This window comes from Garra rufa, chromosome 17 (genome assembly GCF_049309525.1).
Source record: "Garra rufa chromosome 17, GarRuf1.0, whole genome shotgun sequence".
NCBI lineage: Eukaryota > Metazoa > Chordata > Actinopteri > Cypriniformes > Cyprinidae > Garra > Garra rufa.
Window position 1 is genome coordinate 43,393,104 of NC_133377.1, and position 13,645 is coordinate 43,406,748.

Genomic DNA, 13,645 nt, shown 5'->3' on the forward strand with positions numbered 1-13,645 from the left:
CATGTTTAAATAAATACATTTGTCAGTAAACACATTTATAATGTTACAAAAGATTTAGGTTTTAAATAAATGCTGTTGTTTTGAGCTTTCTATTCGTCTGTGAATCCTGAAAAATTAGAATGATTTCTGATGATCATGTGACACTGAAGACTGTAGTAATGTTGCTGAAAATTCAGCTTTGATCACAGAAATAAATGACATCTTAACAGATATTCACTTACAAAACAGCTATTTTACATTTTAATAATATTTGGGAATTTTACTGTTTTTGAAAAATTAATCAAACCTTGCTTGTTTCTTTTTTTTTATCTTTAAATTGTAAAAATGATTATTGTAAATGTATCGTTAAGATGTCCACATCAAAAGAAAATTACAATTTATTTGTTTATAGAAAGCACATTAAGTGTAAATAAAGTGTCTACTTTTAAGATTTCAAATAAGTTTTTTGAGAATAAAATGTCTAAATAATGTTTAGTGTAACAATATTTATGTAAAAATTCATACAACATGCTTATTCTGACTTGTTCATATTAAAATATATAAAAGAATAAGGGAGCATATTAAACTCGTGTTTTAAATGAGTAAAAAATTCTTACTGACAAATGGGAAAAACCTAAGATAAAATGTAGAATTACAACTAATTAGTATTTGGGGTGAGAGTAATTTGTCTTTTAATTTGTCATAAATTGATTTTTGTTGTAAATATGCCTGACAAGATTGACACTGAATCACATTTTAGTGGGTGTCTTCTGTAAATTAGGGAAAAATGTGTGATATTTATTTTTTGCTCAGAAAAACAAAAACAAAAATGCAATCAAGTTAAACAGAAAACTTTTTTTTTTTTTTTTTTTTTTTTTTTTGGAAAGACAGTTTAAAGCAGTGTTACACTTTTTATGCTTGAACCTTTTGTCTTTATTAACCCAAATATGTAACAAAATTCTTATGTTAATTGTAACAAACAAATGAAAGGACTATGATTCTGGACATTGATCTGATGGTGTGTTTGCAGAGTTCATCTGTCTAAGGGCCAGTGGAGGGCGCTGTCTCCATCTCAAGCCTTAAAGTTCCCCAAGACCACAGTAACGTCCCGAATCCGGTTCATCCCGAAGGTGAACAGCATGAGACCCATCACTCGACTCGCGGGACCCAGAGAGTCGCTGCAGGTGCGTCAAACAGCCTCCAAAATAAATATACCAGTTGTGAAAATGAAACCGAATTATAATGATGTGTGCAGAGTTTCCAGAGCGGCGTGCGGCTCCTGCAGAACGTGCTGAGTGCGTGTGTGAGAGAGGCCCCGGGGCCCATGGGCTCCACCGTCTGGGGCTGGCAGGACATTCACCGCGTTCTCAAGGAGTTCAGCCCACAGCAGAAGAGCTCACCAAGACCACTGTATTTCGTCAAGGTGGGTCTAATGTGCGTTTATATATGTGTTATGTATCATATAAATGATGGCAATGTCTTGTTTTTATATATAAAATGTAGCATTTATTAATTTTAGTGTTTGTTTTATTAATAAATAACATGTATAGTTGTATATAATGTACATGTAAACCACTGCATATTATTTATACAAACTAACATTGATATTTATACAAATAAATAACATATATATAGACGGTGATTTAATTACTGAATTATATCATTCATTTGATTCGTTCGAACGGATGGTTCATTCAGGAATAGAGCAAGTGTCTGTCTTTATGAATGGGAAATTTAATCGTTTCATTAGATTCGTTTAAAAATAATGTTTACAAATAATGTTAATGTCTTGTTTTTATATATAAAATGTAGTTTTTATTAACTTTAGTATTTTTTTTTAATTAATAAATACCATATGTAGTTGTAAATAATGCATATGTAAACATCTTTAATTTATTTGCATAACACATTTAGTAATACATCATTTTGAGTTGAGCACATTAATGCAGGAGCTTTCAAAGTTTTTAATGCCAAATCTGCTAAAAAAAAAAAATATATATATATATATATTATACTCAATATTAACTTATTTTAAAACTATTTTATTTAAATGTGTATTCAAATTTTTTATTTTTTTTAATTAAAATTTTGAATATTTATTGTTATATTAAATATATATTAAAAATATTTAAATGTAATATTTATTATATAAATGTATACAGTTGTTTCTATATATAATGTATAGTCGTTATTTATATTTATACAAACAAATAACATATATATATATTTGTAAAACCCACATTTATTATGTTATTTATAAATATAAAAAACGCGTGTAAAACTTAAACAAATATTATATATATAAATGATATGTATGAAATAAATATATATTTAAATGTGTGTATTATATAAATGATTGTATTAAATTATACTGTGTGTATATAGTATTTATTTTAGTATTTATTCATAAATAACTTGCATAATATGTCAGCTTTGTGTGTGTATCTTATAAACATGTTCTTACAAATAATGTTAATGTCTTGTTTTTATATATAAAATGTAGTTTTTATTAACTTTAGTATTTTTTTTTTTAATTAATAAATACCATATGTAGTTGTAAATAATGTATATGTAAACATCTTTAATTTATTTGCATAACACATTTTGTAATACAACATTTTGAGTTGAGCACATTAATGCAGGAGCTTTCAAAGTTTTTAATGCCAAATCTGCTGAAAAACAAAAATATTATACTCAATATTAACTTATTTTAAAACTATTTTATTTAAATGTGTATTCAAATTTTTTATTTTTTTTAATTAAAATTTTGAATATTTATTGTTATATTAAATATATATTAAAAATATTTAAATGTAATATTTATTATATAAATGTATACAGTTGTTTCTATATATAATGTATAGTCGTTATTTATATTTATACAAACAAATAACATATATATATTTGTAAAACCCACATTTATTATGTTATTTATAAATATAAAAAACGCGTGTAAAACTTAAACAAATATTATATATATAAATGATATGTATGAAATAAATATATATTTAAATGTGTGTATTATATAAATGATTGTATTAAATTATACTGTGTGTATATAGTATTTATTTTAGTATTTATTCATAAATAACTTGCATAATATGTCAGCTTTGTGTGTGTATCTTATAAACATGTTCTTACAAATAATGTTAATGTCTTGTTTTTATATATAAAATGTAGTTTTTATTAACTTTAGTATTTTTTTAATTAATAAATACCATATGTAGTTGTAAATAATGTATATGTAAACATCTTTAATTTATTTGCATAACACATTTATTAATACAACATTTTGAGTTGAGCACATTAATGCAGGAGCTTTCAAAGTTTTTAATGCCAAATCTGCTGAAAAACAAAAAAAAAATATTATACTCAATATTAACTTATTTTAAAACTATTTTATTTAAATGTGTATTCAAATTTTTTATTTTTTTAATTAAAATTTTGAATATTTATTGTTATATTAAATATATATAAAAATATTTAAATGTAATTATTATATAAATGTATACAGTTGTTTCTATATATAATGTATAGTCGTTATTTATATTTATACAAATAAATAACATATATATATATATATATATATATATTTGTAAAACCCACATTTATTATGTTATTTATAATATAAAAAACGCGTGTAAATCTTAAACAAATATTATATATATATATATATATATAAAAGATATGTATGAAATAAATATATATTTAAATGTGTGTATTATATAAATGATTGTATTAAATTATACTGTCTGTGTATATAGTATTTATTTTAGTATTTATTCATAAATAACTTGCATAATATGTCAGCTTTGTGTGTGTATCTTATAAACATGTTCTTATAAATAATGTTAATGTCTTGTTTTTATATATAAAATGTAGTATTTATTAATTTGAATTTTTTTTAAATTAATAAATAACACATATATTTGTATATAATGTATATGTAAACATCTTCAGTTTTATTTCCATAACACATTTAGTAATAAATAAGTTTGAGTTGAGGATATTAATGCAGGAGTTTTCAAAGATTTTAATGCTAAACCTGCTAAAAAACAAAACAAAAAAAATTATATTCAATATTAACTTATTTTAAAACTACTTTTATTTAACTGTTTTATTTTTTAATATTTATTATTTTATTACATATATAATTAAATGTGTTATGTATTATATATAAAAAATATAAAATTATTTCTATATTAATTTCTATATTCTATATTTCTATTTCTATATATAATGCATAGTATTTATTTATATTTATACAAAGACATAACATATACACACGTATAAAACTTAAAATATATTATGTATATGCATCTTAAATATATAAATGCTATGTATACAATAAATAAATATTTCAATGTGTGTATTAAATAAATGATTGTATTAAATTATTGCTGCATATAATATTAAGTTTGTCTGTGTATATAGTATTTATTGTAGTATTTATTAATAAATAACTTGCATAATATGTCGGCTTTGTGTGTTTCTTAAAAATATGTTCTTTTTTTTAGTTGAGGACATTAATGCAGCAGTTTTTTTAAGTTTTTGATGAATAGAAAGTTCAGAAGAACAACATTTATCTGAAATAGAAATCTTTTGTAACGTTATAAATGTCTTTATCATCACTTTTAATCAATTTAAATCGTCCTTGCTAAATAAAAGTATTAATTTCTATAATTTATTTAAAGAAACAAATTATACTGATTCGAAGCTTTTGAATGTTATAGTGTATAATGATACAAAAGCTGTTTATTTCAGAAAAAAATGCTGATCTTTCGTTTTTCCTATTCATCAAAGAACCCTGAAAAAATGTTTTAAATATTGATGATAATAATAATAAATGTTTTTCGAGCAGCAAATCAGCATATTAGAGTGATTTCTGAAGGATCATGTGACACCGAAGACTGGAGTAACGATGCTAAAAATTCAGTATTGATCACAGAAATAAATTACATTTTAAAATATATTCAAATAGAAAAACAGTTATTTTAAATGGTAAAAATATTTCAAAATTTTACTGTTTTTACTGCATTTTGGATTAAATGGGTTAGTGAGCAGAAGAGAATTCTTAAAAAAAAAACATTACAAATCTTACTGTTCAAAAACTTTTGACTGGTAGTGTATATTATCGCAATTACTTAATATTAAATATGAGTAATAATAATATGAATGATCATGTGTGCCAGGTGGACGTGAGCGGCGCGTATGACAGTCTTCCTCATCAGAAGCTGGTGGAGGTGTTGGGTGAAGTGCTGAGTCCGTTTGCAGAGCAGAGCTTCTTTGTGCGTCAATACGTGCGTGTCTGGAACGACCCCAACCTGGGCTTGAGGAAACACTTTTGCACTAAAGTAGGTGACCATCAGCACTGATCGCAAATCAGACACACACTCAGAGTGTGAACGTGTGTTTGTTCAATCAGGCAGAGATGAGTGAGCCGCTCAACATGAAGGGCTTCATCGTGGAGGAGCAGGACGGCGGGACGCTGCATGACGCCATTCTGGTCGAGCGGGTAAGACAAACACTCATCTACCACTTCACATTGGTGTTTATTGAAAAATTAAGAACTTCTCAAGTAATTTAGTGAGCTGGGCGATTAATCTAATTTTGTCTAGGGGTGTTCCGATCAGTGTTGTTTTCGTCAACGATGACGATTGAGGAAATCATTTCGTTGATGCAACTTTTTTTCATGACGATAATGAGACGATGACGAGATAAAAATGGCTCGTTGATGACTAAAACATGACGAGACGTGTGTGAGTTTTCGTTGACGAGACGAGAATAGTAGGGCTGGGTATTGTGACCAATTTGGCAATTCGATTCGATTCTTATTTTTATGGTTTCGATTCGATATCGATTCGCTATCAATATTTAATTTAAAATGTTAGTTTTGCGGACATGTGATCCATATTATAAATATAAATGCTGGTAACTGAAACTCTCCTACTTAAGTTCATTACTGAAATACACATCTACATTAATAATAGGGTGCACACAGTTGTTTATTTTAAACAACTTTTATTTTAAATGAACACTGCAACAAGAAGTCATAAATATGTGCATCCATTGTACACCATGTAAACAAACTGCAAAATGCACATTACTGTAAAAAAATAAAAAGACTGTAAATGTGCAACAGTGAAATCTATTAAGAACTTCAAACATGTTTAAGAAATAAAACATTTTTTTTTTTTTCAAAATTCAAAATGTTCAAAACAGGCCCATCATAAAGCCCTTGTCTGCGTATACAAAACATACTAACTGTCCATAAAACTAACAGTTCTTAACTACAGCCTAATCATTTTTCTGCAAAAGAAGCAGCTGATCAACATGTTCTGATCTGATCTAAGGCAGCTCCTTTGCGCTGTGATTAGATCACCAGCGGTTGAGAAAACTCTCTCAGCAGGAACACTAGTGACACCTTCAGGACGAGAGGTGAATATTCATATCCTCTTACGTGAAGCACGCGCATTAAGAATCGATTCGGGGATTTCCCGAATCGATATCCTTGCGTTAAACTGGAGATCGATTAGAATCAGAGAATCGATATTTTTTACCCAGCCCTACTAAATAGCAGCAGAAGATCTATAACATTTCTCTTGTTGAAGAGTAAAAGTGTGTCCGTGTGTGTTTGTCTATCAGCACTCGTCTGAGGTCCGAGGTGGAGACGTGTTTCAGTTCTTCCAGAAGATGCTGACCAGCTACGTCATCCATCATGACAATAAGTGAGTTCATTTATATCAGTGAGTCAATTAACGGTGAGGTTGTTATGTGTCTGTGTTCGGATGAGGATGTCATCGGTTGTCTGTGTTCCAGAATGTTCTCTCAGGTGTGTGGAATCCCGCAGGGCTCTTCAGTGTCAGCGCTGCTGTGTAATCTGTGTTACGGACACATGGAGAACTCACTGCTGAAGGGCATCGCTAAAGGAGGGTGAGACCATACACAAAACATCTCCATTGTCCTTAAAGTAGGGCTAAAAAAAGAGCTCAGCCAAATAAACCTCTGCAGTGAATGGGTGCCGTCAGAATGAGAGTCCAAACAGCTGATAAAAACATCGCAGTAATCCACTCCAGTCCATCAGTTAACATCTTGAGAAGTCCATAATCTATAATAACGCTTCCTCCAGTAAAAAAAAATGTTGTCTCTAATATCAAAATCCAGCCACTATTTGTTTAAAGCAGTTTTGGCTTGTAAACGGTGCTTGATCTGTGCAGATTTCTCTCCTGATTCAGACAAACCACTTTTTCACTGGAGGATGATTATGGAATCGTGTTTTAGTCAAAAACATTTTTTTTCAATGATGGATTTTTTTTAGCTTTTGTCTTCTCAAGATGTTACTTGTAGATTGTTGTGATGTTTTTATCAGCTGTTTCGACTCTCATTCTGACGGCACCCATTCACTCCAGAGGATCCATTAGTGAGATGGAATGACACATTTCTACAAACATGATGAAGAAAAAAACTCCTAATCTTGGATGGCCTGAGGGTGAGCACATTTTCAGCTAATGTTCATTTTTGGGTGAACTATTGCTTTAATTTCCTTTAAAGCGACATCGAATTTATTAACAATTCCTGGTTCTGGGGTGAAATGTGACCTGAGCTTCATCCATAACCACATACTGTCTGAGTATAAACTGTGTTTCATAATGAACTCAATTTATAACTGGTAATGAAGTCATGCATTAAATAAACTCAAGATCCCAAAAGTTTTAGGAGTAAAACGTTCTTCAGGGTTCCTGTTCACTATAATCAATTTTAACAATATGTGACCCTGGAGCACAAAACCAGTCTTAAGTCGCTGGGGTATATTTGTAGCAATAGCCAAAAATACATTGTATGGGTCAAAATTATTGATTTTTCTTTTATGCCAAAAATCATTAGGAAATTAAGTAAAGATCATGTTCCATGAAGATTTTTTTGTAAAATTCCTACTGTAAACCTATCAAAATGTAATTTTTGATTTGTAAAATGCATTGTTCTGAACCTAATTTGAACAACTTTAAAGGTGATTTTCTCAGTATTTTGATTTTTTTGCATCCTCAGATTCCTGATTTTCAAATAGATGTATCTCAGCCAAATATTGTCCTATCCTAACAAACCATACATCAATAGAAAGCTTATTTATTGAGCTTCCATATGATGTATAAATCTCAGTTTTGTAAAATTTTACCTTATGACTGGTTTTGTGGTCCATGGTCACATATTATGGCTTTTCTAATAATTTCCGAGTTACTGGATGACTATTAAGGATATGGACTGATTAGATTTCTAGAAACTGCGTTTAAATTGGCTTTCTTTTCTAAGGCATTAATTTAAAATGAAATATCTTGTTTATTAGTTGTTTTAGCTGATTTTAATGCTTGTTTTGTGTTATCTTGAAGACACTTGGGAGTTGTTTTGGTAGTATGAATGCAATCTGGACACATTTTCATGACATGCATTCATTTAAAGAGAGTTTGTACAAGGTGCTTAAAGTACTTTAATTTGACTTGAAATTTAAGGCCTGGAAAACTCTTGAAAATAGCAATACTCCAAAAGAGCTATAAGTGCTTGAATTTTTGAAAGACAACCTTTTTTGCTCATTTCAGTTAATGTCAAAACAATCGAGCTAAGCGACTACTACTGACAGAGTCGTGTAAACATGGCTAAGGATGCAAAAAGAGGAACAGGTGAACCGAATCAACTGAGTCATTTACTCTGGAGCCGCTCCAATTGATTCAAACCTGTGACTTCGATCATTCATTTCAAGCAGTTCACTGGCAAAAATCAGATCACATTAAAGGAGCCATTTATTTTCGAATTTCAACATTGTTTGTAACGATTTTAAAATAGTTATGGGTTAAACCATTGCGTCGCAAAATGATTCACTTTTTCAAAGCGCTCCAATTGGATCACGTATCGCGAATCATATGATTTAGACCCGAATGGCTTTGTGAATCATTTTCACGATTTGAATTATCAATTCAAATCAGATGATTTGCGATCCGAGTTCTATGTAAATGATTCTTACTCAAAGTTTTGATCTCAAATGATTCACGATCCGAGATGATGGTTTGCGAATCATTATTGGGACTTCAGAGAGTGGATCGTGAATCATGAGATTTAGACCTGAATGGCGTTGTGAATCATTTCTCGAATTGAAAGGTCAATTCAAATCAAATGATTCGCGATATGCAAAGTTTCGAGCTCAAATTATTCACTCCGAGTCCTGACCTGAAATGATGGTTTGCGGATCATTATTCAGATCTGGACTTCAGAGCGTGGATTGTAAATCATTTGATTGAGACCCGAGCGGGTTCGTGAGTCATTTCGCGAAATAAGTGATTTAAATCAAATTATTCATGATACGCTATTTGAATTCCAGATTGAAATTAAATGATTCGTGATACCCGATGTTCCGATCTAAGTCAAATGATTTGCGAATGCAATTGCAGATGATCGCGAATCATTTGATTTATACCCGAACGGCTTTGTGAATCATTTTGCAAATTGAATGATCAGTTCAAATCAAATGATTCACGATACGCAAAGTTTCGATCACAAATGATTCCTGATCCGAGTCCCAACCAGAAATTATGGTTTGCGAATCATTATTCAGATCTGGGGCCAGATTCACGAAACATTCTTAAGAAGAATTTTCTTCTTAACTGCCATTTTCTTCTTATTTTTTAAAATAAGAAAAAAATTAAGAATATTTTGTATTCCCAAAAAACTCATTTTAAGAATATTCTTATTTTTATTTTACTTAAGATTGTTCTTAAGACAAAAATTAAGAAAATTCAAATTCTTGAAAAGAATCTTCTTAAAAACCATCGGAAATAACTTCTTAAAGTTAGGATAGCCCGAGACTTGTCTTGAAACTCAAATAGTAAGAATTATTTAATGTATTGGTTTATTTTAAATTGACTGTTATATTTAAGCATTGCAACACTACTAGCTACATATAATACATATTAGCACTATTAATAGAGATGAGCATGAGTTCGCTGAAGTGACAGCAGTGACTGATAATGTAAACAATGATCTGTCATGATTATGTAAGACCCTACTTTTTGCCGACATCAAAACTTAGTAGCAACTCGACAAAATCGAGTCAGACAGGGAGATTTAATAAAAAAATAAATAAAAATACGACATAATCTTTGGCCGTATTTAGCGCATGTGCAGGACGCGTTTGCTGTAGCAGCGCACACACATAACGGAAGCGTTCATTCAGACGAGGCAACAAAATACAACACAAAAGTGAATAAACTGATCGCCAAAGCTTAAGACAGACCCTTTAAAAGTAACGGTTCAAAAACACGGCGCATTAAAAACATGAAGCCGAGCGCCAGACACGGTCGTGACGAAAATGTGCGTGCTTATGATTATTAGGATAATCTGCAGAAACCGCAAAAAAAGTGTTGAAGGTGTTTATAAATGCGTCTTCAGCCATGTATTCACTCAGGTAGATGTATCATTTTTTTTTTTCTTAAGAAAGAAATTAAGATGTTCTTAAGAACATATTTGAGAATATCTTAAGATTTTTTCAAGAATTGCACTTAAGAACATTCTTACGAACTTCTTAGAATTTATCTTAAGAAATTTCTTAATTTATTTCTTAAGAAGATATTCCCTGGGGCCAGATTCACGAAACATTCTTAAGAAGAATTTTCTTCTTATTTTTTAAAATAAGAAAAAAGTTAAGAATATTTTGTATTCCCAAAAAACTCGTTTTAAGAATATTCTTATATTTTAACTTAAGATTTTTCTTAAGACAAAAATTAAGAAAATTCAAATTCTTGAAAAGAATCTTCTTAAAAACCATGGTAAATAACTTCTTAAAGTTAGGATAGCCCGAGACTTGTCTTGAAACCCAAATAGTAAGAATTATTTAATTAATTTATTGGGTTATTTTAAATTGACTGTTATATTTAAGCATTGCAACACTACTAGCTACATATAATACATATTAGCACTATTAATAGAGATGAGCATGAGTTCGCTGAAGTGACAGCAATGACTGATAACGTAAACAATGATCTGTCATGATTATGTAAGACCCTACTTTTTGCCGACATCAAAACTTAGTAGCAACTCTACAAAATCGAGTCAGACAGGGAGATTTAATTGAACATTTTTTTATTTTACTTGGCTGATAAATACGACATAATCTTTGGTCTTTGAAGTGTTTATCGCTGACTCGATTGCTGCTTTATGTTCCTTTTTGTGCTTGTATTTATTGTTGTCTGTTGTGATTCTTGATCTTTTTCTGGAAAGCGCCCTGGGCACCTTTCTGGCTGTTGTAAGGCGCTATATAAATAAAATTTGATTGATTGATTGATATAAATGCGTCTTTAGCCATGTTTTCACTCGGGTAGATGTATCTTTTTTTTTTTCTTAAGAAAAAAATTAAGATGTTCTTAAGAACATATTTGAGAACTTAAGATTTTTTCAAGAATTGCACTTAAGAACATTTTTACGAACTTCTTAGAATTTATCTTAAGAAATAAATTAAGAAATTTCTTAAGAAGATATTCGTGAATCCGGCCCCTGGACTTGAATTGAATGATCAATTCAAATCAAATTCACAATACGCCAAGGTTAATTTAGTTTTGCTTTTTCAGAAAAGTAGTGCTTGAAAAGTCCTGGAATTTCATTTTGCAGTATCTGTACGAACCCTGTAAAGGCTGATTACAAAAATGAAATCTTCAAATTGCAGGACACATGTGAATGAAACAGATTTCATAGATTTTTTTTCTATGCTGTCCTGATTACACATTAATAAAAATAAAAAAAAGTCAAATATTCCCACAAATCACATTTGAACTGTCATTAGCTACGTTTATATGCACTAACAATCTGTTTATTATCTGTTTATAATCAGATTGATGGCTCAAAAGGGCTGAAAAGTCTCCAAATGAACACCTCAATCTCATTAAAAAGTAAATTCAGTATTGCTCCAATGCCATGCAAACACAAATGCCAATTGGAGTTCAAAGTTTAGGACACAACACAGAATTGGCTTGGCTTCATTCTTATTGACAAATATCAGTGCGTACAAACAGCATTTTTCAGTCCAAACCAGTGTTTTTAGATCTGCTTCATTACCTGCCTTAAAAACATATCTCTTTTCTTATTTGGTCTTATTTATAATTTGGCTATCTTTAGTTTTGGTGGATTAAATTCACACTTTTAGTCTTTATCTGGTTTTTGGATTAAGATGTTGATTACATTTTTTAACGCTGCAATTTGAATGATTGTTATCATTTTATTGCTTACTGTAAGCATTCGTGTTGTTTTACGGTATTATATAAATGCAAATGACCTTGACCTATAATTTAGTATTATTTAGAAGCTTTTCTTATAGTTTAATACATATTTTGGATTGGATTTTATTTTTATAATTTTTTCATTTTATTTTTTGTTTTATTTTTGGTTATTTTCAAGTTGTTGTTTTTTTTTTTTTACTTTATATATTATATTACTTTTTTGGTTTATTTTTAATTTTAGATTCAGTTTTAGTTTTCTTCAAATTTGTAATTGATTTATATATTCTAATCTATACTAATTTTGCATCGTATCATTTCAGCTTTTCCAGTTAACAATGATTTTTATTTTTAGTTTGTTTTTTTGGTTATTTTAACTTTTTTTTTTAGTCTTTAAATATTACTATTTTGGTTTATTTTTATTTTTGTTTCAGTTTTAGCTCAGTTTTATTTTATTTTTTTCTTCAAATTCATAACTGATTTATTTTATTCAAGTTTATGCTTTCAGCTTAAACATTTCCATGTAATATTTATTTAATTTCAGCTTTTCCAGTTAACAAATATGATTTTTAGTTTTTTTTTTTATGATAATAACCCACAAGATGTCACTTTTGCACACATTGTGTTTAAGAGTCGTATTTTATTCAAGTTTATGCTTTCAACTTAACAGCTTTCATCTAATATTTATTTTATTTCAGTTTTTCAAGTTAACAAAAATTATTTTTCCATTTTATTTTTAGTTTGTTTTTTGGTTATTTTAAAGTTTTTTTTTTTCTTCCCCTTTTAATATCACTATTTTGGTTTATTTTTATTTTCGTTTCAGTTTTAGCTCAGTTTTAATTTTTTTTCCTTCAAATTCTAATCTAATATTTATTTTATTTCAGCTTTTCCAGTTAACAAAAATGATTTTGTCTTTTTTTTTTTAACACTAACCCTGGTCCAAACTTCACCACAAGATGTCATGTTCACACACTTTGTTTAATGAGACATCATTGGATGTGTTAATCTTAATATTTTGAATTGGCTTTATTTTTATTTCTTTATATATTTTTTCATTTTATTTTTAGTTCGTTTTTTGGTTATTTTTAGCTCAGTATTAGTTTTTTTTTTTCTTCTTTAAGTTCATAATTGATTTATGTTGTTTATTGAAGTTTATACTTTCCACTTCTTTTCATGTAATATATTTAATTTCAGCTTTTCCAGTTAAAAAATAGGATTTTTACTCTTTTTTTTTTTTTTTTTTTTTTATGATAAAAAAGATGCCACACATCACCACAAGATGTCATGTTTGCATGCATTGTGTCTTTAGATGTGTCTCTTGAAATAAACCAAGTTAAACTAAATGAAAATGAGAAATGCTGCCTTGGCAGAATGCTGAAATAAAAAAGTTTGTTTTTTTAAATCTATATAAAGCT

At 29.0% G+C, this 13,645-nt stretch overlaps 1 protein-coding gene across 1 annotated transcript in view; it reads left to right on the plus strand.

Moving 5' to 3' along the window:
- The window catches only part of LOC141289663 (telomerase reverse transcriptase-like), a 46,259-nt gene that overhangs the window by 7,447 nt on the left and 25,167 nt on the right, over positions 1–13,645 (plus strand). Inside the window, exons 4-9 of the mRNA XM_073821821.1 lie at positions 1,010–1,163; positions 1,235–1,402; positions 5,172–5,333; positions 5,405–5,494; positions 6,625–6,707; positions 6,799–6,912. Of these exons, the coding sequence (XP_073677922.1) occupies positions 1,010–1,163; positions 1,235–1,402; positions 5,172–5,333; positions 5,405–5,494; positions 6,625–6,707; positions 6,799–6,912 (771 nt within the window). The remainder of the gene's footprint in view (positions 1–1,009; positions 1,164–1,234; positions 1,403–5,171; positions 5,334–5,404; positions 5,495–6,624; positions 6,708–6,798; positions 6,913–13,645) is intronic.